The 26,149-nt window shown below is 48.2% G+C and overlaps 1 protein-coding gene across 1 annotated transcript in view; it reads right to left on the bottom strand.

Moving 5' to 3' along the window:
• Window positions 1-2,200: 2,200 nt before the first annotated feature.
• HCK (HCK proto-oncogene, Src family tyrosine kinase) overlaps window positions 2,201-26,149 on the bottom strand; it is a 49,119-nt gene continuing 25,170 nt past the window's right edge. Inside the window, exons 6-13 of the mRNA XM_010352777.2 lie at window positions 23,353-23,456; window positions 19,206-19,355; window positions 18,697-18,849; window positions 16,749-16,928; window positions 14,918-14,994; window positions 9,590-9,743; window positions 4,950-5,081; window positions 2,201-2,740 (exon numbers count right to left, since the gene is read on the bottom strand). Coding sequence (XP_010351079.1) covers window positions 2,538-2,740; window positions 4,950-5,081; window positions 9,590-9,743; window positions 14,918-14,994; window positions 16,749-16,928; window positions 18,697-18,849; window positions 19,206-19,355; window positions 23,353-23,456 — 1,153 coding nt within the window. The 3' untranslated portion in view covers window positions 2,201-2,537. The remainder of the gene's footprint in view (window positions 2,741-4,949; window positions 5,082-9,589; window positions 9,744-14,917; window positions 14,995-16,748; window positions 16,929-18,696; window positions 18,850-19,205; window positions 19,356-23,352; window positions 23,457-26,149) is intronic.

Genomic DNA, 26,149 nt, shown 5'->3' with positions numbered 1-26,149 from the left:
ACAGGTCAGATGGAGTTCAGTTGATCTAGGCTGGGCTCAGGCCTGCAGGTTGGTCTAGGTCTGCTCCATCTGTCACTCATCTTCCTTGGACCATGTTCTTTTCAGGGCAAAAGACTGGAAGGCAAGCCCAGCCCCACAAGCACGTTTCAAGCCTCTGCTTGCATCACATGTGCTAACATCCCATTGGCTAAAGCAAGTCTCATGGTCAAGTTCAACACTGGTGGCACAAGGAAGTGTATTCCTCCCATCAGATTATTATCACAAATCATAAGGGCAAATTTCCATCAGAAGACCCTGGGCTCTGCTTTCATGTACCCAAGCCACATCCCAAACTAGACAGCAAGAAAGAAATTACCAACTAGGTAAGTTGAAACACTACTAGCTTTATTTTCCACTGTTCTTATATTCAGTTCCTAAGGTCAGAACCCCACCCTACTCAGAGGTACAGAATCAAGTTAGTGTAGGATTCCCTGGGACCCGGCGGGTATGTGATGTACAACCTTCAGGGGATGCAATAATATGGAAAGGTGGTGTTTCCTTTTTAACCATTGTCCACCTCTTTCTGTCTTTCTCTGTGTGATAATAACTAGCTGCCAGGGACTCTCAGCTGAGGCAACATTCGGGAAGCCCCCACCACTTTGTCTTTTCTGCTTCCTACGCAGGTCTCCCACCTCTCCACTGAGAGCTTCCTCTGTAGGGTACTAGATACTCTCAGCAGCCATATCTCCAGACCAGGATTCCTGCAATGGCAAATACCACCCCAACAAGTATGATGGCTGCTTGACCATGGGAAATGTCAGGTCTGCAGGCAGCCCCCAGCCCTGGAGGCAGCCCCCAGCTCTGGGGAGCTGTAAACTGACCAGCTCTTGTAGTAATGTGGCCTAACAGGAAAGTCAGGGTCCCAAATCATGAGAAACCATTCCTGTCATCCTGGAAGGCCCAGCTCCTTGGAGGCAAAACCCATCCAGCACCTGGATACCAGTGGAGAAGGCAGGACAGCGCCCCCCGCCGAGAGATGTTCATGCCCTATCCCTCAGAGCCTATGAAAATGTTACCTCACATGGCAAAAGGGACTTTGCAAAGGTGATTAGGAATCCTGAGATGAAACGATTATTCTGAATTATCCAGGTAGGTCCAAGGAGTTCTTACAAATTAAAGAGGGGGAGAAGACTCAGAGTCAGAGGAGAAATGATGAAAGCAAAGTTTAGAGTAATGAGTGAAAGGGGCTGATGAGTGAAGGAATGGGAGCAGCCTCTAGAAACTGGGAAAGGCATGGAAACAAATTCTCCCCTAGAGCCTCCAAAAGGAATGCAGCCCTGCCAACCCATTTCAGTCCCTCTGACTTCTGGAACAGTAAAGTTATACTTGTATGTATGTATGTATGTATATATGTATGTATGCATGCATGTATGTATTGAGACAGGGTCTCATTCTTTTGGAGCAGTAAGGTTATACCTGTATGTATGTATGTATGTATGTATTGAGAAAGGGTCTCCATCTCTTGCCCAGGCTGGAGTGCAGTGGCACAATCTCGGCTCACTGCAACGTCCACATCCCAGGTTCAAGCAATTCTCCTGCCTCAGCCTCCCCAGTAGCTAGGATTACAGGCACCCACCACCACGCCTGGCTAATTTTTGTATTTTTAGTAGAGACAGGGTTTCAGCATGTTGGCAGGCTGGTCTTGAACTCCTGATCTCAAGTGATCACCCACCTCAGTCTCCCAAAATGCTGGGATTACAGGCATGAGCCATTATGCCTGGCCCGGTAACGTTATGCAGTTGTGTTGCCTTAAGCCACTAAATATGTGGTAATTTGTTACAGGAGCAAGAGGAAATGAATACAGCCAGCAACTATTTTAGGACAGTTAGAAAACCTCAAGCATTGAACCCCACTTTTCTTTCCTTTCTTTCTTCTTCTTCTTCTTCTTTTTTTTTGAAACGTGGTCTCACTCTGTTGCTCAGGCTAGAGTGCAGTGGCATGATCATAGCTCACTGTGGCCTCGACCTCCTGGGCTCAAGAAATCCCCCGCCCCTCAGTCTCCCAAAGCACTGGTATTACAGGTGGGAGCCACTGCACCCAGTCTGAACCCCACTTGTCTTTGTACTTCTGGTCCCCAGGAGAGTCCTTCACACTTTCTGACTTGTCATACAGCAAGACGGCAAATAGATATTCAGGCATTGGAAGGACAAGAAAACCAACCTTTTGGTAAAGACTTTGGCATTTATATCTTCTATTTAAATATTCATTTCACTATTTTGAAAGTTTCCCTTCCAAATCACAGCTGTAACTAAAATCCGACCATTCCAGGAAATAGAAATATCAACTTGGGGGCTTCCTGAGAATGTCAGATTGTGGATTGCGAGAGTCAAAAAGAGATTTTCCAGTCCAACCCACTCACTGGACAGATGAGGAAACCGTGGCTGAAGCGAGGGTGGGTGTCTGGGAGTAGGAAGGGGGCATGGACCCTGGTGGATGGTGCTGGAGCCACCTTGCAGCCACCACCTGGGCACCCCCTGGCCCTACCCTGGTCCTCCCCATCATGGCTGCTGTTGGTACTGGCTCTCTGTGGCTGTGTAGAAGTCATCCAGCACACTCTGGATGTATTCGAAGGTCGGCCGCTCCTCCGGACGGTTCTTCCAGCAGCGCATCATGATGTTGTAAAGCTCCTCTGGGCAGTTCTCTGGGCGAGGCATCCTGTATCCACGCTCCAGAGCTCGGATCACTTCGGGGTTTGACATCCCTGAAAAGGAGCCGTGGAATTAAAAAAGGAAGCGGTTGGGAAATGAGAGCCCAGGGGTGGCAGGCCCTGTGGCCTCCCCAGCAGCCATCACTCCCCACCTCGCTTGCAAGCTGAGCCCCTCCCACTGTGAAAGCCAGAGACTTCCACCCTCAGCTTCACTTGCAGCTAGGTCATAGGCCTGGGACTCAGTCTGGGCCAATGGAAGCTGATGGGGAGGTCTGCTGGGAGAGTGCCAGGAAAGGTTTTCCTCCTGCTTAGAGGAGAGTCTTTGGAGAATGCACCCTTTCTGTCTTCCTTTGAACACTGTGAGATACTTATGATACTTGGAGCTGCAACAACCATCTGACAACATGGAGAAGACCATCACAGAGACAGGAACCCAGAGTCCTGACAGCTGCTGAACTGCTGAACTAACCAGTCACCCATGACAAATGGGGAGTAATAGCTTGCTTCTGTTTCAGTTACTCTTTGTCTGTTATTTTGTTGCTTGCTGCGGAACACATCCTAATGGATTTAGCTTCTATTGTGTGTTGCCTGGTTTTGACTAGTGCACCCTCAAGACAAAACAGTCAGGTGGCCAGATTCAATGTCAACCTATGGATGGGACTATTTTCTTGTTCAATTTAAGTTTTTATTAGTTATTAATAAGAATAGCCATTCAATATATGTGATCCCCAATTTTATATTATTAGTCTCAAACTCCAAACTCATGAACTCAAGTGCTTCCTTTACTTGGATGTCTCTATACTTAAGTCATCTCAAATTTAACAGAGCTAAAACAGAGGTCTCCAATTTCTGTCCCTAGACCATTACCCACCCTATGGTGCAAAGCCAGGGTAATCATCCCTGATTCTCTCTCTCTCACCTCCTAAGTCAGCAAGTCAGATCTTCTCTTCTTTTGAAACAGTAGCACCAGTTCATCAACGTATGCCAGTCACGAATGCCACCACCCTGTCCAGACCATCATCACCTCTGCCTGGGCCACTGCTGTGGCCTCCTCACTGGCTGCCACCCTGTTCCCCTTCCCTCCCATTCACTCTCCATGCTGAACCAAAGCATCGCTTAAAAATGGAAATCACCAGCCTGTCAACATAGCAACACCTTGTCTCTCAAAAAATTTAAAACATTAGCTGGGCATGGTAGTGTGTGTCTGTAATCCCAGCATTTTGGGAAGCCAAGGCTGGAGGATCGTTTGAGCCTGGAAATTAGAGACCAGGCTGCACAATGTAGTGAGACCAAGTCTCTACAAAAATATTTAAAAAATAAAAAATAGCCAGGCATGGTGGCACATGCCTCTGGTCCCAGATACTCGGGAGACTGAAGTGGGAGGATCACTTGAGCCTAGGAAGTCGAGGCTGCAGTGAGCTATGTTCGCACCACTGCACTCCAGCCTTGGTGACAGAGTGACACCTTGTCAAAAAAAAAAAAAAAAAAAGAAAATGTGGAGAAAGGACAAGATCTGAGTCACAGTTTAGAATTATCCTTCTGGCTGTAAGTGGAGAATAGGCTGTAGGATGAGGAGGGAGAAAGCAGTAAGACTGATGAGGAGGCTGCTGCCCCATCCATGGGAGATGACGCTGGCCTGGATGCAGTGGAGACTGTGGGGTTCAAAGTGGTGAGATGTGGGATATGTTTTGGAGTTGAGTGGCCAAAATCTTGTGACTGCTCCATTGTCACAGGGGTGCAGCCAGGCACGGTGGCTCACGTCTGTAATCCCAGCACTTTGGGAGGCTGAGGCAGGCGGGTCGCCTAAGGTCAGGAGTCGAAGACCAGCTTGGTCAACATGGTGAAACCCCATCTCTACTAAAAATACAAAAATTAGCCAGGCATGTTGGCGGGTGCCTGTAATCCCAGTTACTCAGGAGGCTGAGGCAGGAGAATCGCTTGAACCTGGGAGGCAGAGATTGCAGTGAGCTGAGATCATGCCATTGCACTCCAGCCTGGTGACAGAGCGAGACTCTGTCTCAAAAAAAAAAAAAAAAAAAAAAAAAAAAAAGTCATAGGAGTGAGAGAGAAGGAAGGGCCAAGGAGGCCCCCAGATTTCAGGCATAAGACATTGGATGGATGGAGGTGCCTTTAATTAAGATGGGAAAGGTGAGGGAAAGTTGGGGGTGAGGGTCAAGAACTCAGTTTGAATGGACATGTTGTCTAGATGAACCCATTGCCAGGATGCCCTGGAAGCAGCCTCAAGCTGATGTCCCTTCCCTACCTGGGTAAGGGATGCGGCCGTAGGTGACGATCTCCATCAGCAGGATACCAAAGGACCAGACGTCTGACTTGATGGTGAAGGAGCCAAAGTTGATGGCTTCAGGAGCTGTCCACTTGATGGGGAACTTGGCCCCTGCAGGGTTGAACAGAGCAGAGTCAGGGGAAGGTTGGGGAGCTGTGAGGGCTGGGACTCTGCTGAGGTGGGGGAACAGGCAAGGGCAACAGTTGCCAACATCTGCTCATGCAGACCTGCAATTCCCCTGTTACGTGGCCTCCCTGTGGAACCAAGGGACATCCATCCTGAGGACAGATGGCTAAACAAGGAGGAGTGGGCAGAGGGGCCTGGGGTATGGCGTGGAAGTTCACTCTAGAAGCCTCCTCGTTGATTCAGCTGATACCCGAGTTAACTACAACTCCGAAGAGTCGAATCCCAGAGGCCACAGCTCTTTGGGGACAGAAGGAGACTTCAGAGGGCCTTGAGTCCAGGTTGCAGCCAATGTCTCAGTCCTCTCACCCCAGGCGATGGGAAAAGGGAGGATTCTGGCTCCCAGCCCATGAGGTTTCCGCCAGTCACTGTGTGTCTCCCCCTTTACCTGCCCCTCCTCCCACCTAGTCTGACATGGGTTTAGTTAGCCTTTTCATTTTTTTTTTTTTTTCTTTTAGAAGCAGGGTCTTACTCTGTTGCCCAGGCTGGAGCACAGTGACACAATCATAGTTCACTGAAGTCTCAAACTCCTGACCTCAAGCTATCCTCCTGCCTCAGCCTCTCGCGTAGCTGGGGTCACAGGTGTGCCCCACTTTTTCCAAGCTAATTAAAAATTTTTCTGGCCAGGTGCAGTGGCTCACGCCTGTAATCCCAGCACTTTGAGAGGCTGAGGAAGAGGATCACCTGAGGTCAGGAATTCGAGACCAGCCCGGCCAACCCCATCTCTACTAAAAATACAAAATTAGCTGGGTGTGGTGGCAGGTGTCTGTAGTTTCAGCTACAGGCTGAGGCAGGAGAATTGCTTGAACCCAGGAGGCGGAGGTTGCAGTGAGCTGAGATCGCGCCACTGCACTCCAGCCTGGATGATAGAGTCAGACTCCGTCTCAAAAATGAAATAAAATAAAATAAAATTTGTAGAGACAGTGTCTTATTATGTTACCCAGCTTGGTCTCAAAACTCCTGGGCTCAAGCAATCCTCCCACTTTGGCCTCCTAAAGCACTGGGATTACAGGTGTGAGCCACCGGACCGGGCCTAGTTATCCTTTTTTAATGTTTATCTTAATTATATCATGGTTGGTGAACATGGTCTATAGAATATTGTTCTCTGGAATTTGTTGAGACCTGCTTTATGACTGAGTACACGGTCAGGTTTTGAAAATGTTCTGTGTGTGTGTTTGTGTGTGTGTGTGAGAGAGAGAGTATGTGTGTGTATATGTGTTTTCTCCCTTCCTCCTTTGGATCTAGAGACTTTTCTTGATTTCCTGCTTATCTTTTTCTGGTTTAGACATTATACATTCTAGGCCGGGCGCGGTGGCTCAAGCCTGTAATCCCAGCACTTTGGGAGGCCGAGACGGGCGGATCATGAGGTCAGGAGATCGAGACCCTCCTGGCGAACACGGTGAAACCCCGTCTCTACTAAAAAATACAAAAAACTAGCCGGGTGAGGTGGCGGGCGCCTGTAGTCCCAGCTACTCGGGAGGCTGAGGCAGGAGAATGGTGTAAACCCGGGAGGCGGAGCTTGCAGTGAGCTGAGATCCGGCCACTGCACTCCAGCCTGGACGACAGAGCAAGACTCCGTCTCAAAAAAAAAAAAAAAAAAAAAAGACATTATACATTCCACTTTTATTCCTTTAGTCATTACATTTATTTATTTATTTATTTATTTATTTATTTATTTATTTTTGAGACGGAGTCTCGCTCTGTCTGCCCCGACTGGAGTGCAGCTGTGCCATCTCGGCTCACTGCAAGCTCCACCTCCCGGGTTCATGCCATTCTCCTGCCTCAGCCTCCCAAGTAGCTGGGATTACAGGCGCCCACCACCACGCCAGGCTAATTTTTTGTGTTTTTAGTAGATACGGGGTTTCACTGTGTTAGCCAGGATGGTCTCGATCTCCTGACCTCATGATCCACCCACCTCCACCTCCGAAAGTGCTGGAATTACAGTCATGAGCCAACGTGCCTGGCCCTATTTATTTATTTTTTTGAGACAAGGTCTTGCTCTGTTACACAGGCTGGAGTGCAGTGACATGATCTTGGCTCACTGCAGCCTCAACCTCCTGGGCTCAAGCAATTCTCCCACCTCAGCCTCCTGAGTAGCTGGGACCACAGGCTCACACCACCATGCCTGACTTATTTTTAAATTTTTTGTAGAGATGGGATCTTGCTATATTGCCCAGGCTGGTCTTGAACTCCTGGGCTCAAGCAGTCTGCCCATTTTGGCCTCCCAAAGTGCTGGGATTACAGTCATGAGCCACTGCCCGGCCTAAAATTTTTTTTTGTTGTGTTATAACATACATGAAATATATGCACAAATCTTTAATATCCATTTTGCTGCAGCTTTATATATGTATATACCCTTGTAATCACCATCAGGTTGGGGTTTGGAACATTTTCAGCAATTCAGAAGGCTCCTTTCTGCCTCCTTCCAGTTAATACCCCCTTACTTAAGGTGACTGCAGGCTGTGCATGGTGGCTCATGCCTATAATCCTAGCACTTTCAGAGCCTGAGGCAGGAGGGTCACTTAAGGCCAGGAGTTTGAGACCAGCCTGGGCAACACAGTGAGACACTGTTATCTACAAAAAATAAAAAAAATTAGCTGGGCATGGTAGCATGTATCTGTAGTTTCAGGTACTCGAGAGGCTGAGGCTGGAGGATTGCTTGAGCCCAAGAATTGGAGGCTACAGTGAACTGTGATCTCACCCCTCCACTACAGCCTGGGCAACAGAGCAAGCACCTGTCTTTTTTTTTTTTTTTTTTCCTTTTGAGATGGAGTCTCACTCTGTCACCCAGGCTGGAGTGCAATGGCACAATCTTGGCTCACTGCTGCAACCTCCACCTCCCGGGTTCAAACGATTCTCCTGCCTCAGCCTCCCGAGTAGCTGAGACTACAGGCACCCGCCACCACGTCCGGCTAATTTTTGTATTTTTAGTAGAGACAGGGTTTCACCATATTGGCCAGCTGGTCTCAAACTCCTGACCTTGTGATTCACCTGCCTTGGCCTCCCAAAGTGCTGTGATTACAGGCATGAGCCACTGCACCCGGCTGCACCCATCTCTTTAAAAAATAAATAGGACTGGCACAGTGGCTCACGTCCATAATCCTAGCATTGCGGGAGGGTCAGGTGGGTGAATCACTTGAAGTCAGCAGTTCGAGACCAGCCTGGCCAACATGGTGAAACCCCATCTCTACTAAAAATACAAAAATTAGTAGGCTGTGGTGGTACGTGCCTGTAATCCCAGCTACTCAGGAGGCTGAGGCACAAGAATCGCTTGAACCTGGTAGGCAGAGGTTGCAGTGAGCCGAGATTGAGCCACTGCACTCCAAAATAAAAGATTGCCTGTTCTGGACTTTTCATAGAAGAGGAATTATACAATATGTGGGCTTCATGTTGACTTTCCTTTAGCATCATGTTTTAAGGGCCATCTTTGTTCTAGCCTGGCATAGTACTTCATTCCATTTTATGGCCAAATAATATTCCATTGTATGGATTTACCACATTTTCTTTATCTGTTCATAAATTGGTGGACATTAAAGAGCGTTGTTTCCGTTTTTTTGGCTATTAGGAAGAATGCTGCCATGAATGTCCATTTACGAGTTTTGTCTCTTTTTGGATTTCACAAAAATGGAACCAATCGGCATCTACTCTGTTTTTTTTTTTTTTTTTTTTTTTTGGTGTAATTTATTTCATTTTTATATTATACCTGTGAGAGTTACCCATTTTGGTGCATTTAGCATTGGTTTGTGCTTTTTTCTTTCTCTCTTTCTTTTTTTTTTTTTATTTGACAAGATCTTGCTCTGTCCACCAGGCTGGGTGCAGTGGCACGATCATGGCTTACTGCAGCCTCGACTTCCTAGGCTCAAGTGATCCTCTCACCCTAACCTCCTGAGTAGCCACAACTACAGGCATGCGTCACCATGCCTGGCTAATTTTAAAATTTCTGTAGAGACTAGGTCTCCCTGTGTTGCCCAGGCTGGTCTTGAGCTTCTGGGCTCAAGCAGTCCTCCTAAAGTGCTGGGATTACAGGCGTGAGCCACTGAGACTGGCCGGTTTGTGCTTTTCCATCACTGCGTGGTATTATATTTTGTGAATGTACCACAGTGTATACATCCATCCTCCTGCTATGGACATCTGGATATCCTCCCATTTTTGTCTGTTATGCACAAAGCTGCTCTTACCCTTAATTTCAACATATATTTGCCCACTTCCTCTAAAATCTATCAGTACTTCTCAATCTGATCTAAAATCTCCTCAAAATTTCTGGGTGAGACTCTGAAGTTCAGAACATTATCCAGAAGGATCCACCAAGCTCAAGAATGCACAGCTAATACGGGGGCAGACCCTTACATTTTACCAATCGCTCTCACAAGTATCAACTCTCAACACTCACAACCATCCAAATGGGCAACGTGGGGCTGCTTGGCAGCGTTCCCTACCTTCCCGAGCTGTGTACTCATTGTCCTCAATGATCCGGGCCAGGCCAAAGTCAGCAATCTTACACACCAGGGATGCAGAGACCAAGATGTTGGCGGCTCGGAGGTCTCGGTGGATGTAGTTCCTCTGCTCGATGAAGGCCATGCCTTCTGCAATCTGCACCCCAAACAGAGACACCTTTGTCCTCAGACCTGGCCTACGCCAAGATGGCCCCACCAGAAAGCAGCAGAGAGGTGTTTAAGTGGAAGAAAATGGGAAATGTCTGCACCAGCCCTCCCTCTTTTGTCAGGAGGGCCCCAGGGCTCAGGGTGGCATTCGTCCATCAATCCATTCAGGTTAGGGGGATCCCTAAGGCCTGGGCCAGTTTGGGGGATTCTCAAGAGTTCCAAGACTTCCAGAGAGCACTTTGAAATGTTCTCAGGGAAAAAGCAATGGGACTATTTCTCCGGGACCTATTCTTCCAGGAACACACACACACACACACACACACACACCCTAGGATACTATGAAGAACTTTCACCTTCAACTGTCTTTCTGGGGACAACCTAGGCTCATGTCATATTCTGCTATACCTCTCATATCTTCCTCATGCCCCAGCCTGGGTAAGGAAAATTCACCTATTTACTCAAAAGAAATCTACTGAGTGTCTTGTGGGTGCCAGACATGTTGCTTGAACAGGTGACGAGGTAGGCAAAGCTCCTGCAGGTGGTAAGCACCATAAAGAAAAGATAAAATAGGCTGGGCATGGTGGCTTACACTTGTAATCCCAGTACTTTGGGAGGCCGAAGTGGGTGGATCACTTGAGGCCAGGAGTTCGAGACCAGCCTGGACGACATGGCAAAAACCCATCTCTACTAAAAATACAAAAAGAAGATGAGCGTGGTGGTGCATGCCTGTAATCCCATCTGCTCAGGAGGCTGAGACACGAGAATTGCTTGGACCCAGGAGGCAGAGACTGCAGTGAGCTGCGATCGTGCCACTGTCCTCCAGCCTGGGTGACAGAGCGAGACTCTGTCTCAAAAAGAAAAAAAAATAAAACAGAGTAACAAAATATGACCTGTAGAGAGCTTTTTCAGATTGGGCATTCAGGGAAACCTGCTTTGAGGGGGTGAGATTTTAGCAAAGATCTAAATGGTGATATTAATAAGTGTGTCACATAAGAATATTCTAGGCAGAGAGAACATCAGGTGCAAAGGCGTGGAGGTAGGAAAGAGCTTGGGTGTTCATGGAACAGTAGAGGCCAGTGTGGCTGCAGAAGATGCCACAGAGAGAGTGTGGAGAGTTGAAGTGGAGAGGAAGGCCACCAATCATGAACTGCCTTGTAGGCCAGGAGAGGCGGGTGGGTTTTATTCTGAGCGTGCTGGGGAGATAGTAGAGGCCTTCGAGCAGGAGCGTGACATGTTCTGATGTACATTTAAAGATCACCATGGCTGCTGAGAGAATAACAGACTGCGTGGAGGATTCTTATTCACACCAGGGGCCCTAGAAGCCTCTAATGAAAACACAGGGATTATATCTTGCAGACATTTTTACTTACAAGGGTTTGGACAAGAGAGGTTGAAGATGAACCCTTAGATGCCCAGAAAGCAGCACTTTTGCTTTGCAAACTGGGCTATGAGCTCTTTGAGGCAGGAATGACCATGATCTCTGTTTTACAGACATGCACTTGTTCCAGATTACACCACCAGGAAAATTGTGAATGTCAGACTCAAACCAGTCTGAGGACTCCCAATCCAGTGCTTCCTGCTGCCTCTAAATAACCCAGCACTCCAGAGCTCCAGCGGACTGCAGCTGGGTGCAGTCTGATGAAATTATTCTGGAAGCGAGGGCATCTGACCAGACAGAACAATCAAAGCACCACCGGCGGGCTTCTCAACGTCTGAGGCAAATGGGTGGCGCACTTGCAAGGAGTGGACAGCAGGGGGCACCCGAGGCAGTTAGAAAGGACACCCATGCTTTTCTTTTTTCTTTTCTTTCTTTTTTTATTTCTTTTGAGACAGGGCCTTTCTCTGTCACGGAGTACAGTGGTGGGATCACAGCTTACTGCAACTTGTGCCTCCTAAGCTCAAGCAGTCTTCCCACCTCAGCTTCCCAAGTAGCTGGTACTATAGGTGCATGCCACTATGCCAGACTAAATTTAAAAATAACTTTTTTTTTTTTTTTTTTTTTAGAGAGAGACGAGGTCCCACTATGTTGCCCAGGCTGGGCTCAAAGGCTCCTCCTGCTTCCGCTTCCCAAAGTGCTGGGATTACAGGCCTGAGCTGTCAAGCCCAAGGGAGACCCAGAGACCCAGATTTTTCAATAAAAACTTGGAAGAGACTCTGATTTTGTTTGAAATAGTGGGGGGTGGGGATGAAATGGGGATGAGGTTGCCAGGGTGGAGTGAGACAGCATCTTGGCCCTCGGAGTGTGGGAAATTTATGGGTCCTTAGATGAACAGTTAACAAAAATTATTTAGCTGATGGAAGGTATCATAGCTTATTTATAAGATGATACTTAAACACTTATGTGACATTTACCATGTGCTTTAGAGGAGGCACTTTTGCTATCAGCCCCATTTCCACAGATAAGAAAACTGAAGCCCAGAGAAATAGGTAAGTGGCCCCAGCTTACACAGCTTGCAAGTTGTGGAGCCAGGGATGGAGCTCCAAAAGCGTTGCTTGGGGTCCACACTTATCTGTTACTCGGCCCAGCCTTTTTGCCTCGCTTTTCTTCTGGAGCAAGCACTAAACCAATGCTGGTAGTTACCACTGTTTGATCCTCACCGGCGGATGCCCATATGCTACTGATTTTCACAGGAGCTCAATGGGGCAGGGATGACACCCCACTTAGGAGACAGCAGAGGGTAATCGCTTAATGGCTCTGGAGCTGGACCAACTCAGCTTGAGCACTGCCACTCTGTGATGTCTAGCAAGTTGTGTCATCTCTCTGTACCTCGCTTTTCTTCTCTGTAATAGCACCTGGTTCCAAGGGGTCATGTGACGATGAATCCCCTAAGCCTACATCAAAGGCTTAGTAGAGTGTTTGGCACATAGTTAAGTATTTATTTCAAGAGTGGCTCTCAGTGCTCCCAGTGGGGGAAAGTGGTACTCAGAGAGGTTAAGCAACTTGCTCGAAGCTACACAGGCAGAGGTGAGATCAAAACAAAACTCTATGTGACTCCTAAGCCCAGATGCTAATGGTGTTGCTTCTCAAGGATTTGCTGACTGAATGAATAACGAGTAGGTTTATTGGGCCCAGGTGTAAGCACTGCAGGTTGATAAGGTGGTAAGATTTCATGACCGTCAAACAGCGTGCCTTGGAACTTGGTTTTGCTTCCAAAGGGAGTCACAGCATCAGAGCTGGAAGGACCTGTAGAGCTCTTCAAACTGAATCCTATGGATGCCTCAAGGTTGTATGAGTGGGGGAGACAAAAGAAAGGCCACAGATAAGCCCCCACCCTGCTTCAGTCAGAGCAGCTCTGTTTTGACCTGTTTGTATATATGCAGCTACTGCATAACATTTCGACCACAGAGCTGTGACCACAAAAACACCACATGCATGGTCCAGTTCTCTTATTTCCACCTGCTGCTCCAAGCTGCCTCTCTGAGTCTGGAGGTGAAGGCCAAGGCCCCAGGTGGGCTCCTTTCTGTCCCTGGGCTCTGAATCTACCTCTGCTTCTGGACAGATGAAGGCCCAGATCCTCTTTTCCTCCCTTGGTTTGTTTTCCCCTCTGTGAAATGGGGAGAGTGGCTCTTTCACAGTCTGTAACTGCTGCCCAGCAGGGTTTCTGCTAGTTCGAAGATGATAATTTAGCAACAGACCAGTCTATTGTCTCCCAGAGGACCTGGCCCATTGGAGTGAAAACACATTTCTGTATGCCTCTGGCATTCCAGGCTCTGAAAATAGGGTCTTTTGTTACACCTTGTGGTGTCCTATGGGCCCCTGGAATTTGCATACTCAAATGAGCCCTGCCCTGGCCCATCTCCAGCAGGCCCAGCTGAGGCCCAGGCAGGGTCTCACTCAACTCCAGCCACCCTCTGGGCTCCTGCTGAGTAGGCTGGACTCCTTCACCTACTTTTGCACAGGCTGTTTCTTTTGTCTAGAAGACCCTTCCCTTTTCTCTTCATTTATTGAACTTCTACTCATCCTTCAGGCTCAGCCTAGAGGCCACTTCCTCCAGGAAGCATTCTCTGATTGCTCCTGGACCAGGCTAAATGCTCTAGCTATGCACTCTAATACCACCCAGTCCTTACACTCTGTTTTTCCATACATCAGAGAGAGCATGAGAGAGGACAGAAGTAAAAAACTGCTCAGGCTGGGGGTGAGAGGAGCTGCAAGGGGCACGGGGAACATTAGAAAGAAAATGAGGTTTTCAGCAGTGTTTCTGCGATTTGCGAACATCATTTACTTTGTTAGATACTGTGCTGTTTTGACTCAGCCAGGACCACTTGGGTCATGGTCCCTAAGAGATTCAGTTATTTAATACCCATCTTCCCTTCTGGACTGTGAACTCTATTAGGACAGGAACATTTTCATTTTGTTCACTGCTATATCCCCCATAATTAGCACAGTAACTTATGCAAGCCAGTTAACCACACTGGGGCTCAGTTTCTGCATCTGTACTTTACTTCTGCTCTATGCCTCAATTTCCTATTCTGTAAAATGGGTTGTTAATTATCTACCTGTGGCCAGACTGTTATATCGGTGGAGGGGGTGTCCCTGGGATTTGTGTTCTTGGTCAGTCCCCTCCCACACTGATTCTGGGCATGGCTATGTGACTTGGCCAATGGGCCATTAGCAAGCCTGATGCAGGCAGAGGCTTACTGAGAGCCTGCTCATGAAGGCTTGGCTCCTGGTCCAGCTCCGTTTTGGAACCCAGCTGCTGCGCTGTGAAGAAGCTCAGGCTGGGTGATTGGGTGGTTAGGGGCCATGTGGAGATACCCTGGAGGCTGAGCCATGTCTTGGACATTCTAGCCTGGGCAAGTGCCAACAGGATGCATCCGCACCTCATTTTACCACGACAAGCAGAAGAACCACCCAGCTGAACCCCAGGCAACCCACAGGATCATGAGAAATAACAATTGTTGTTTCAAGCTACTAGGACTTGGGTGGTTTGTTATACCAAAATAGATAACAAAAATCCCAGCCTATAAAACTTATAGGATGATTAAATGAATGAATACATGTATAATAAAATACATGCAAAAAGCATAGTTTTATACTGAGCTCTCAATACATTTTACCCATTATTATTACTGCTGTCATCACAGTATGTGGTCAGTAAATATTTGGCAAATACAAAAACTGAATTCCTGTTTTCCTTCCCCGTTTCCTCGTTAGGCTCTCACCTGGGCTGAGAAATCAATGAGTTTTGGCAAAGGCTGCTTGCTGCCCTCATCACTTTTCAGAAAGTCCAGCAGGCTTCCTATATGGGGGAGAAGGGAGGAACATTTACTACTTTTACTATTTAATGGCAAAAACCACAATTACTTTTGCACCAATCTGATACTTTAGTGTGTGGTGAAGATTTTTCATAGTAGTAGATTTAAATACAAATATTTGTTTGCAATTCCTAGTGTTTGAGAAAGAGAATTTGAGTTTTTGTGAAGTGACTTTTTGATTGCTAGATGAATTCTGTGACTGAGACAGCCCTTGGGCCTGGATGGCTGGGATCATGCCTTCACAGGACTGGCATAATTGCACAGTTAAAATGAAAAAGGCTTGAGGTTTCAAATCGCCCTAAATGGGATTGTGTGAAATGATTCTGTTTATCAAAAACTGGGCAGAGTGGCTAGGCATGAGGCTCACACCTGTAATTCCAGCACTTTAGGAGGCTGAGGTGAGAGGATCACCTGAGGCCAAGAGTTTGAGACCAGCCTGGGCAACATAGAAAGACCCCATCTTTAGAAGAAATTTACAAATATGTATGTTAGGCCAGGCTCAGTGGTTCATGCCTGTAATCCCAGAGCTTTGGGAGGATCACTTGAGCCCAGGAGTTTGAGATGAGCTGGGGCAAGATGGTGAGACCCTGTCTCTAGAAAAAAATTTTAGAAGCTGGGCATGGTGGCTCACGCCTGTAATCCCAGCACTGTGGGAGGCTGAGGCAGGCGGATCACGAGGTCAGGAGATCAAGACCATCCTGTCTAACATGGGGAAACACGGTCTCTACTAAAAATACAAAAAAATTGGCCAAGCATGGTGGCAGGCGCCTGTAGTCCAGCTACTTGGGAGGCTGAAGCAGCAGAATGGCGTGAACCTGGGAGGTGGCGCTTGCATTGAGCCGAGATCGCACCACTGCGCTCCAGCTTGGGGAACAGAGTGAGACTCCGTTTCAAAAAAAAAAAAAAAAAATATTTTTTTTTGGGATGAGCTGGATGTGGTAGGGCATGCCTGTAGTCCCAGCTACCGGGGAGACTAAGTCGGGAGGATCCTGGAGCCTCAGAGTTTGAGGGTACAGTGAACTATGATCATACCACTGCACTCCAGCCTGGGCAAGCAGAGGGCAACCCTGTCTCTAAAAATAAATAAGTAAATAAATAAATAAAATTAGCTGAGTGTGGTGGCATGGGCCTGTGGTCCCAGCCACTCGGGGGGCTGGGGTGGCAGGATCACTTGAGCCCGGGAGTTATGATTGCACCACTGCCTGAGTAACAGAGCAAGACCCTGTCCCTAAAAAACAAACAAAAAAAATGTCAGGGGTTGAAAATGGTTGTGAAACAGTGGCCTAAAAAAATTCCCCAAGAAATCCTGAGTTGTGGCAGGGTGGGGGTGGGGGCAGAACTGCTGCTTTGCCAGCTCCCTCTCCCAGGGCATTGGCAAGTACAGGGAAGACGGCTGATGCGGGAGAGTGGCACCCCCACCACCCCACCACACCCTGGCCCCTAAGGCTCACTGTGAACCATAAGCCCCTTCTCCCATCGCCCAGGAGTATTCTGGCCCCATTCCCTTCTCCTGGGAGCCCCTTGTTCTCCCTTCCCCGGTGACCCCTTAACATGATTTCACCGCACTAACCAGAAGGGCTGAATTGTTGCATATTAGATTCTCAATGAGTACTTGTTGGAAGAGCTCCTGGCCAGATTGGGGCCATCTCAAGGGCAAGAACCATGTCCAAGCTACCTTTGAGCCTGCAATTGACCAGTATAGGCCACAGCCTGCACCCCCGGCCCTAGCATGCAGCACCTTTGGCCATGAACTCCGTGATGATGTAGATGGGCTCCTTGGTGACCACCGCATGAAGTTTGACTAGCTTGTCATGCTGTAGAGTTTTCATCAGGTTGGCCTCTGCCAGGAAGGCCTCCACCGACATGCTCCCTGGCTTCATTGTCTTCACTGCCACCTTGGTGTGCTTGTTGTAGGTGGCTGGAGGGGGATAGAGAGCAGGGAAGGTGATCAGAGCCCACTGGTCTCCCTTACCACCATAGAAGGCCCAGCTGCAGACCTGCCTCCTCCAGAAAGCCTTTCCTGCTTATCTCAACTCTCAGAGAGGGAAGCGAAGTCATGGGCTTAGGCCTCAGACAAATGTGGGTTGAAAGGCGGGTTCACCACTTCCCAGCTGTGCACACTAGGGCAAGTCGCTTAACCTCTCTGAGCAGGTGCGAGATGTGCTTCCTCAGCTTCCTCATCTGTAAAGTGGAAATGGTAAGCCTTGCCTTTGAAGTGCTGTTGCAAGGATTTAAAAATAGCTTTAAAATACCGCTCAGGTTATATCACAGACACACACTGCCCACTTTAATCTTAACATTGCTCTTAAATAAATGCCAGACTCACTATGACCCCCAGGCCCTGCATGGCCCAGCCTCGTCCTCCTCTCTAGCCTCATCAGCCACTAAACTCCCCTTCCCTTTTACGTGCCAGTCACCCTGCAGGTCACTCAGTCCCTCAAGCACCCAACTCCCCTCCCACCACAGGCATTTGGCACATGCTGTTCCCTCACCTCACCCCACCCTGCTTCATTTGGTGGGTCTTGTCAGTTTTATAATTGCCTGGGTTTCTATTTTGCCTTGGCTTCCAGGAAGCTCCAATCTAGAACCGTGGGCTTCCTGTAGTAGGAGTCTAGGGCCTTATATGATATTTTTGGCTTTCCAATCTCACCACTCAGATCTGTCTTACCTTCCTTTCCATATTTTCTTTTTTGTCAAATTCTTTTTAATTGTATTATTGTTTTTTAGACAGAGTCTCACTCTGTGTCCCAGGCTGGAGTGCCGTGGTGTGATCTTGGTTCCCTGCAACATCTACCTCCTGGGTTCAAACGATTCTCCTGCCTTAGCCTCCTGAGTAGCTGGGATTACAGGCTCCCATCACCACGCCTGGCTAATTTTTGTATTTTTAGTAGAGATGGGATTTCACTATATTGTCCAGGTTTGTCTCAAACTACTGACCTCAAGTGATCCACTCGCCTCGGCCTCCCAAAGTGCTGGGATTACAGGTGCGAGCCACCGTGCCCGGCCTTGCATGCAGCAGAATCTCAATAAATGCAGTCAAAATACATGGATTTCAAACTTATTTTATCTGGCTGAGTTGTTTGCATCCCTGTAAGTTGTCTTCGCTCCCATTTGGAACGTAGTGGAGTATTAACACAGCAGGGTCCCCACACTGGGCTGGGCACTGCATCTATCCCACACCCCTGCAAAGCAGGCAATGTTGTTTTTAAATTCTTGGGGAAAATCAGCAGTTGTGAGATGTGCTTTTCTGATTTTCCCACAAGACCCTAACAGTGCTGAGCACACAGTAGATGCTCAGAATAACCTGTTCATCAGTTGCCTGGAAATCTCCAAGCTGCATTTCCCCATTCTTAATTTTCATTATCTGAAAAGGTCTCTGGTTATCTCATTCCTAAACTATTAGGCAGTCCCCACTCTGTATGAGGGAGGGATTCCTCATCCGTCACACCTGCTTCCCAGAAGGAAGTTTCTGACCCCTACAGGACTGGTCTCAAAGGCAAATCAGTGTTTGCACAGCAAGACAATTTGGTTTGCTATCAGAGAACTGTTTCTTTATGGCTATTATTTAAATCTCCACTTCTGCCTTGGGTAGCATTCCCACTTTGCCATAAGGTGCTCCTAGAAGCAAGTGACCTCCCTCTCCCCTCCACCCTCTGGCCCTGTGGGCTCTGGCCCTGGGTCCTTACCCATCCAGACTTCCCCAAACTGCCCAGCTCCAAGTTTCTTCTCCAGCTTGAGGGATTCCCGAGGGATCTCCCAGGCATCTTTCTCCCAAGGCTTCTGGGGCTTGGAAGACATGCAGGGCACCGACAGTTTCTGGCAGAGCCCATCGCTCCCCTCTGGAACAGAGTCCCTGGTCAATTGAGAGCAACAAGCACCGAGCCAGCTAGCCAGAGGTTGCTCCTCGGAGGCCGCCCTGCCTGGTCCACTGGATCTGTCCAGTGTTCCACCTGGTTGCCACCATCAGAGACATTCCCAAGCAAGCAGAGTGTGACGGGGTGCCACCTCTACATCCTGGCCACCCCACCCTCCTGCTCAACAGTCCTAAGCCTTCAGAAGCACCCAGAGCATCTGTCTGGGGATGGCCAGGAAGAACACAGCAGGTCTCAGGGGCTGCAGTGCATCCATGACTAGGAGTCTCCAGGCCCATCGTGGTGGGGATGCCGCCGCCCCCCGCTCCCGGGGTGGGACTCACTCTGGTAGTGGTCCACCAGCTCCTGCAGGGTGCTGAAGGTGCTTCGGGGGGATATGTAGAAGCCACCATTGTCCAGGGTCCGGATTTTGTAATGTTTCACAGTATCTCCCTGCCGAGGGTCGTAGTCTCGCACGGACAAAGAGTAGCTTCCTGAATTGACCAAAAAGAAACCCCTCAGAATGGCATCTTGGAGGTCTGTCACCTTGCATTAGCACTCTCACACCCCATAAGGCTACCGCTGGCACCTCGGCAGAAGTGCACGAGGGTCTGAGTGGGCTGTGGGAGTCAGGCATCCTGGGCTCTCATCCAGGCTCTACCACACCCCTGCCCGTGAAACCTTGGCCACGTGACTATGTCACTTCTCTATGCCTCATTTTCCTCATCTGTAAAATGGGAATCATTTTCATGCCTCCCTACCTGATCCTATTGCCTGATGGCTAAAATAAGTAACCCCTGTAAACTACTTGGAAACTGAACACTCTGCAAATGTTGGCTATCATCATCATTATCTTCATTATTTCTGATCTATTGATCCATCTTTCTATCATCTACTCTACCAAAAGTCAAGAAACCATACTGTATTTTTTACTTTTTCATAAGAACTCAGGCTATGACTTTTCTGGAAAAAATCCAGAAATCCAGTTCAGTTATTGAAATGTGAACACGCTGTGGTAGGCTCAATAATGGTCCCTCAAGATGCTTATGCCCTAAACCCTGGAACCTGAGAATGTTACCTTACATGGTAAAAGGGACTTTAGATATGTGATTAAGTTAAGGATCTGGATCTGGAGATGGGGGGATTATTCCAGATGATCCAGGTAGCCCCAGTGTAATCACTTGGGTCCTTGTTAGAGGGAGGTAGGAAGGTCAAAGTGGAAGAGGTGAAGATGGAAACAAGAGCTTGGACAGATGTCAGGAAGGGGCCATAAGCCAAGGAATGCTGTAGTCTCTGGAAGCTAAAAAAGGCAAGAAAATGAGTTCTCCCCTGAAACCCCCAGAAGGAACCAGCCCTGCTGACATTTTGAGCCCAGTGAGGTCAGACTACTGATCCCCAGAACTGTTAGAGAATAGACGGGTGTTGTTTTAAGCCAGTAAGTTTGTATTAATTTGTTACAGCAGCAATGGGAACCTAACATACATATTAGGCTAGTGCAAAAGTAATTGCAGTTTTTGCCATCGAAAGTAGTGGAAAAAACTGAAATTACTTTTGCACCACCCTATATTATCACATAGACCAGAAACACATAAGTCTTTCAGCTCATGACCACCGTTTTGCCATTTGTGAGCTGAATGCCCTTGGGCAAGTTATTAGTCCTTATATCTCAGTTTTCTCTACCATGATAATAGCACAATGCCATAGGATTTGGGGAAGTTTAAACTTTTTTTTTTTTTTTTTTTTGAGTTGGAGTCTCACTCTGTCACCTAGGCTGGAGTGCAGTGGTGCAATCTTGGCTCACTGCAACTTCTGCTTCCCAGGTTCAAGTGATTCTCCTACCTCAGCCTTCTGAGTAGCTGGGATTACAAGCATGTGCCACTGTGCCCAGCTAATTTTTGTATTTTTAGTAGAGATGGGGTTTCACCATGTTGGCCAGGCTGGTTGCCAGCTCCTGAGCTCAGGTGATCCACCCGTCACAGCCTCCAAAAGTGCTGGGATTACAGGCTTGAGCCACCTCACCTGGCCAGTTTATACTGTTGAATGAATACATGCCAGGCAAGTTCAAAGCACTCGGCATAAATAAACAATGAATGAATAAGAATAACATTCATTATAATGAATTATAACTACATAAATTATATTATTTATTTAATGAATGAATAACTTCCTGGGGTAGGGGTTTTATAATATCATCATCCTCATTTATAGATGAGGAAACTGAAGCCCAGAGAGGTGAAGTAACTCACCCACAGTCACACAGCTAGTAAGTGGCACAGCTGGGATTCAAATCCAGGCAGCTGGCTCCAGAGCCGCTCTTAGCCACTCTGTCCCAGTTGTGGGTGAGACTGGCTTGGTTGCGGCTGGATGGGGCGTGGCACGATCCAGGAAGCAGCAGGGTGGGATTCAGGGGCCTCATGCTGCAACTGTTATTACATCGGCTACACTTCCCACCATGCCCCATCTCACAGGGCTGTGAAAGCTGGACCGGGCTCATTTTCCTGCCCCACAGATCTGTGATGGTTTCTTTGATTTCTTTGCCCTTGTCTGCAGAATGGACCAGCCCAAGCCAAAAGCTGTCCTGGGCACAGCTAGAGAGGAGAAGCGTTGGGCTGTGCACAGCTTTGTCTTTTTGTCTCCTTTTTTTTCCCCCTGGGGGCTTGAACAGGGCTCGCTGGGTGGGAGGAGGCAAAGCCCCAGCATTTACTGAGCTGCCACACTGACTGTGAGTAGCATTATCCTAGCCACATGAAAGCGTCGCCAGTTCAGATAGCTGAGGGTCAAGTAGAGGGCCACACGAGGAACATGCCTTTAATCAATGTCCCCAAATCTGTTTGCTTCAGGGTACCGTGAGGTCACATTTTATACAATGTACTTGGCTTATTTGAGTCAAGCAGTTGTGAACCTAAATAGTAAAGGTGGACTTAGCGCATGGAATCTGAAATCACAAGAATCCTACTGATGTTCATTCCTTTGAGGCAGTGAGCCTCAATTGATGCCAGTTTGAGCTATGCAATGTTTTCCAGGCCTGTTCTTGCCATCCATGCACCCAACCAGCATGAATCCACCCTCGCAGCACAGAAATTCCAGGAAGCTGGTCACCTGACATTAAAACTTCCAAAAGCTTCCAAGGAGCATTTTCAGCAGAGTCCCAGAGAAGGCTGGCTTGATTCTCTTCTGGTGACCTCATCCTACCTCATTTCCTTACAGAGGAAGGAAAGGAGGAAGGAGGCTTGTGGATAAGATATATTGTAATAGGTATTTTATTTTTTTTTTTAGAGATGGGGTCTTGCTCTGTTGCCCAGGCTGGAGTCCAGCGGCTCCATTATGGCTCACTGCAGCCTTAAACTCCTGGACTTGAGAGATCATCTGAGCTCACCCTTGCAAGTACTGGGGAGTACAGATGTATGCCACCACGCTTGGCTAATTTTTCAAATTTTTTGTAGAGATGGGGTCTCATTATGTTGCCCAGGCTGGTCTCAAACTTTTGGGCTTAAGTAATCCTCCTGCCTTGGCCTCCCCTACTTGGTCTGTTATGGGTATTTTTAAAAAAACAAAGCAAAAAACAATCCTGATACTTTGTAATCCTGACACTTTGGAAGGCTGAGGTAGGCAGATTGCTTGAGTCCAGAAGTTTGAGACCAGCCTAGGCAACATGGCAAAACCCTATGTCTACTAAAAAGAAAGACAGACAGACAGATAGAAAGACAGAAAGAAAAGATTAGCCAGCGTGGTGGCACCTACCTGAAGTCCCAGCTACTCGGGAGACTGAGATGGGAGATCATTTGAGCCCAGGAGGCAGAAGTTGCAGTGAGGTGAGATTGTGCCACTGCATCCCAGCCTGGGCAACTGAGTGAGACTCTGTCTCAAACAGAACAAAACAGGCTGGGCGCAGTGGCTCACACCTGTAATCCCAGCACTTGGGAGGGCGAGAGGGGTGGATCACAAGGTCAGGAGATCGAGACCATCCTGACCAACATGGTGAAACCCCATCTCTACTAAAAATACAAAAATTAACTGGGCGTGGTGGCAAGTGCTTATATCCCAGCTACTTGGGAGGCTGAGGCAGGAGAATCACTCAAACCCGGGAGGCGGAGGTTGCAGTGAGCCGAGATCGCGTCACTGCACTCCGGCCTGGCAACAGAGCAAGACTCTGTCTCAAAAAACAAACAAAACAAAAACCAAAACAAATGAAAAACCAAGTTAGTGAAGATCAAGCTTCAGTTGGATGTTTCTTTGTTTTCAGGGCCTAAGCCACATGGCACTAGTGCCACTGACCTAAACTGGCAGCTATGGGGAATTAGAAGGGCCAAGCCAGGCACAGAGCCTCAACCCTCCTTGGCTCAGGTGGTCAAGAGCAGGAGAAACCTGGCAGCCACAGCACCTGGTTGGGTTTTTCAGCCTTTGCTAAGGCATTTTCCAAGGGAAGGGTGGTGGCCAGTCCCACCTGGGACACCTCTGCAGGGAAGACAGTGTGGGGCGGGCTGGTGTCACCTTTAGTGGTCTCGCTATCCCGGATCATGAAGGAGCCCAGCATGTTGCCAGGAGCCAGGAGTTGGCGTTCTGCGTCCTTCCGGCTGATGCCCTTGAAGAACCACCTGATGGAAAAGGGAGGGGACAAATGTGAACTTGGGGTTGTGCAGTCCTGTCCTGCCTACACAGGGTGCCTGTGGCCATGCAAGTCCCAGGGGGATGTCAGGATACAAAGGGTCTGGCTTCCTGCAGCATCAGTTTTACTCAAGGATTTTTTTGGGGAGAGAGGGGAAAGCAGCCACTCTTTTGATATCAAAATAGACATTTTACCAAGGTGAATTCTGTTGCTGAGACTGAAACCTATGCAATTTGGAGTGGGGGAGCTTCCTTTAAGAAAAATAATACAGCATTACAAGTGCAAAAAGCTGACGGGTCATTCCGGTGCCGCTTGCTGTGAGGGACAGGAAGACAGAGTGGAAACAGACAGCAGTCTTAACCAACTGTGGTCAAAGTCTTACTTTTGCAGATTTCACAAGGCTGCAGGCTTCTTGGGACCTTGGAAGCCTGTGAAGGGCCTGAGTTTTGTTAGCTTTACAACCAATCCTCCTCTGCATATACAGAGTTGAATGTAAAGTTGGCATGAACTTCTAAGCTACAACTTGAGATTGGAAAGAATTTTATACTTAGGATCATATCCTGGGATCTTTTCTTTATTCTTCCTGAGTATTGGAGATACTTGGGTGGAAAAGTTCAAGCAGCAGCAGCTGAATCCATTCTCATCTTCACTAGGGTGAGGAGCAGTTGGAAAAAAGCCGCAGACCTGACCTCAGCCCACCTTGGCCCTGCCACAAACCTGCAGTCTGACTTTGAGCAAGTTGCCTTCCTCTTTGGGCCTTTGGTTCCTCTGTTAACAACTGGGGAGAAAGTTAACATCTATCTTGCTGTCTACCCAACAGCTCTATGGAGTTATCACCTGTATCATTTCCCTTTTTTTTTTTTTTTTTTTTTTTGAGACTGAATCTTGCTCTGTCACCCAGGTTGGAGTGCGGTGGTATGATCTCGGCTCACTGCAACCTCTGCGTCTCAGATTCAAGCGATTCTTTTGCCTCAGCCTCCCAAGTAGCTGGGATTACGGGCATGCACCACTACACCCAGCTACCTTTTGTAATTTTAGTAGAGACGGGGTTTCACCATGTTGGCCAGGCTGGTCTCAAACTCCTGACCTCAGGTGATCCACCCACCTCGGCCTCCCAAAGTGATGGGATTACAGGCGTGAGCCACTGCTCCCGGCCCCATTTTATGGGTGATGAAATTGAGGAACAGAGAGGGCAAGTAATTTGCCTAGAGTCACACAGCTGGGAAGTTGTAGAGGCAGAATTTGAAGCTAGGCAGTCTAACTCCAGAACCCAAGATCTTAATCACCATGCTATGTTGCCCATCTACCTTCTTTGCTTTCATGTTGTAAAGTGACTTGTGCCATGGTAAAATATTCAACAATGTAGAAGTAAGAACTGTCTCCCTGACAATTCTGCTCCTAGGAAGTTATCCCATGTATCTTGCACAAGGGAGAAATGACATATACACCAGGGGATTCGCTGCAGTACATGACTGGAAACAACTTAAGAGACCACTGTATGGGGCAGAGGTTAAATGGACATCTACGGGACAGACCCCCTGTGGTATAAAAAGGAAGGAAGTGTCCGGGAGCAGTGACTCACGACTATAATCCCAGCACTTTGGGAGGCCGAGGCAGGCGGATCACCTGAGGTCTGGAGTTCGAGACCAGCCTGACCAACATGGAGAAGCCCTGTCTCTATTAAAAATACAAAATTAGCCAGGCATGGTGGTGCATGCCTGTAATCCCAGCTACTTGGGAGGCTAAGGCAGGAGAATTGCTTGAACCCGGTAGACGGAGGTTGCAGTGAGCTGAGATCGCACCGTTGCACTCCAGCCTGGGCGACAGAGTGAAACTCCGTCTAAAAAAAAAAGGAACGAGGTGCTGCATGGAAGGTCTGAACGAGAGGTATGGAACAGTGTGTGTGGTATCTACCACTTGTGTGAGACAAGTGGGAAGAGATGTCTGTTCTTATATAAGGAAGAAGCATCTGGGAGGACTCACGAGAAACTGGTTGCTTCTGGGGAGGGGAAGTGGCTGGTTGGGGACAGGGTGGGAAGAAGACTTTTCACTCTCTCTTCTGCATGCTTCCCCACATTTGCATTTTGAAACATTTGAAAGTATTGCCTATTTCAAGGGGGAATGAGAGAAACTAAGATTCCATCCCGCCCTGATTCCCAAGGTCCCAGTTGTGCTCCCCAGAGGCAACCTCTGTTAGCAGTTTCTTGATTCAGACATAAGGACCCCTGAGTGCCTTGAAGACAGATATGCATGTTCATTTTTAATTTTTATTATTATTTTTTGAGATAGAGTCTTGCTGTGTCGTCCAGGCTGGAGTGCATTGGCGTGATCTCAGCTCACTGCAACCTCTGCCTCCCAGATCAAGCGAATCTCGTGCCTCAGCCTCCAAGTAGCTGGGATTACAGGCGCCCGCCATCACACCTGGCTAATTTTTGTACTTTTAGTAGAGGCAGGGTTTCACCATGTTGGCCAGGCTGTTCTCGAACTCCTGACCTCAAGTGATCTGCCTGCCTCAGCCTCCCAAAGTGCTGGGATTACAGGTGTGAGCCACCACGCCTGGCCACATATGTGTATTTAGATCAGTGGTTCCCAAGCTGGGTCCTGGGAGCAGCAGCAGCAGCAGCTACCTCACCCAAGAACCTGTTAGAAATGCACATTCGGAATCTGACAGTGGGGCGCCGG

Source organism: Rhinopithecus roxellana, chromosome 13, assembly GCF_007565055.1.
Source record: "Rhinopithecus roxellana isolate Shanxi Qingling chromosome 13, ASM756505v1, whole genome shotgun sequence".
Taxonomy (NCBI): Eukaryota; Metazoa; Chordata; class Mammalia; order Primates; family Cercopithecidae; genus Rhinopithecus; species Rhinopithecus roxellana.
This window is presented reverse-complemented; position numbering and strand designations above follow the sequence as displayed.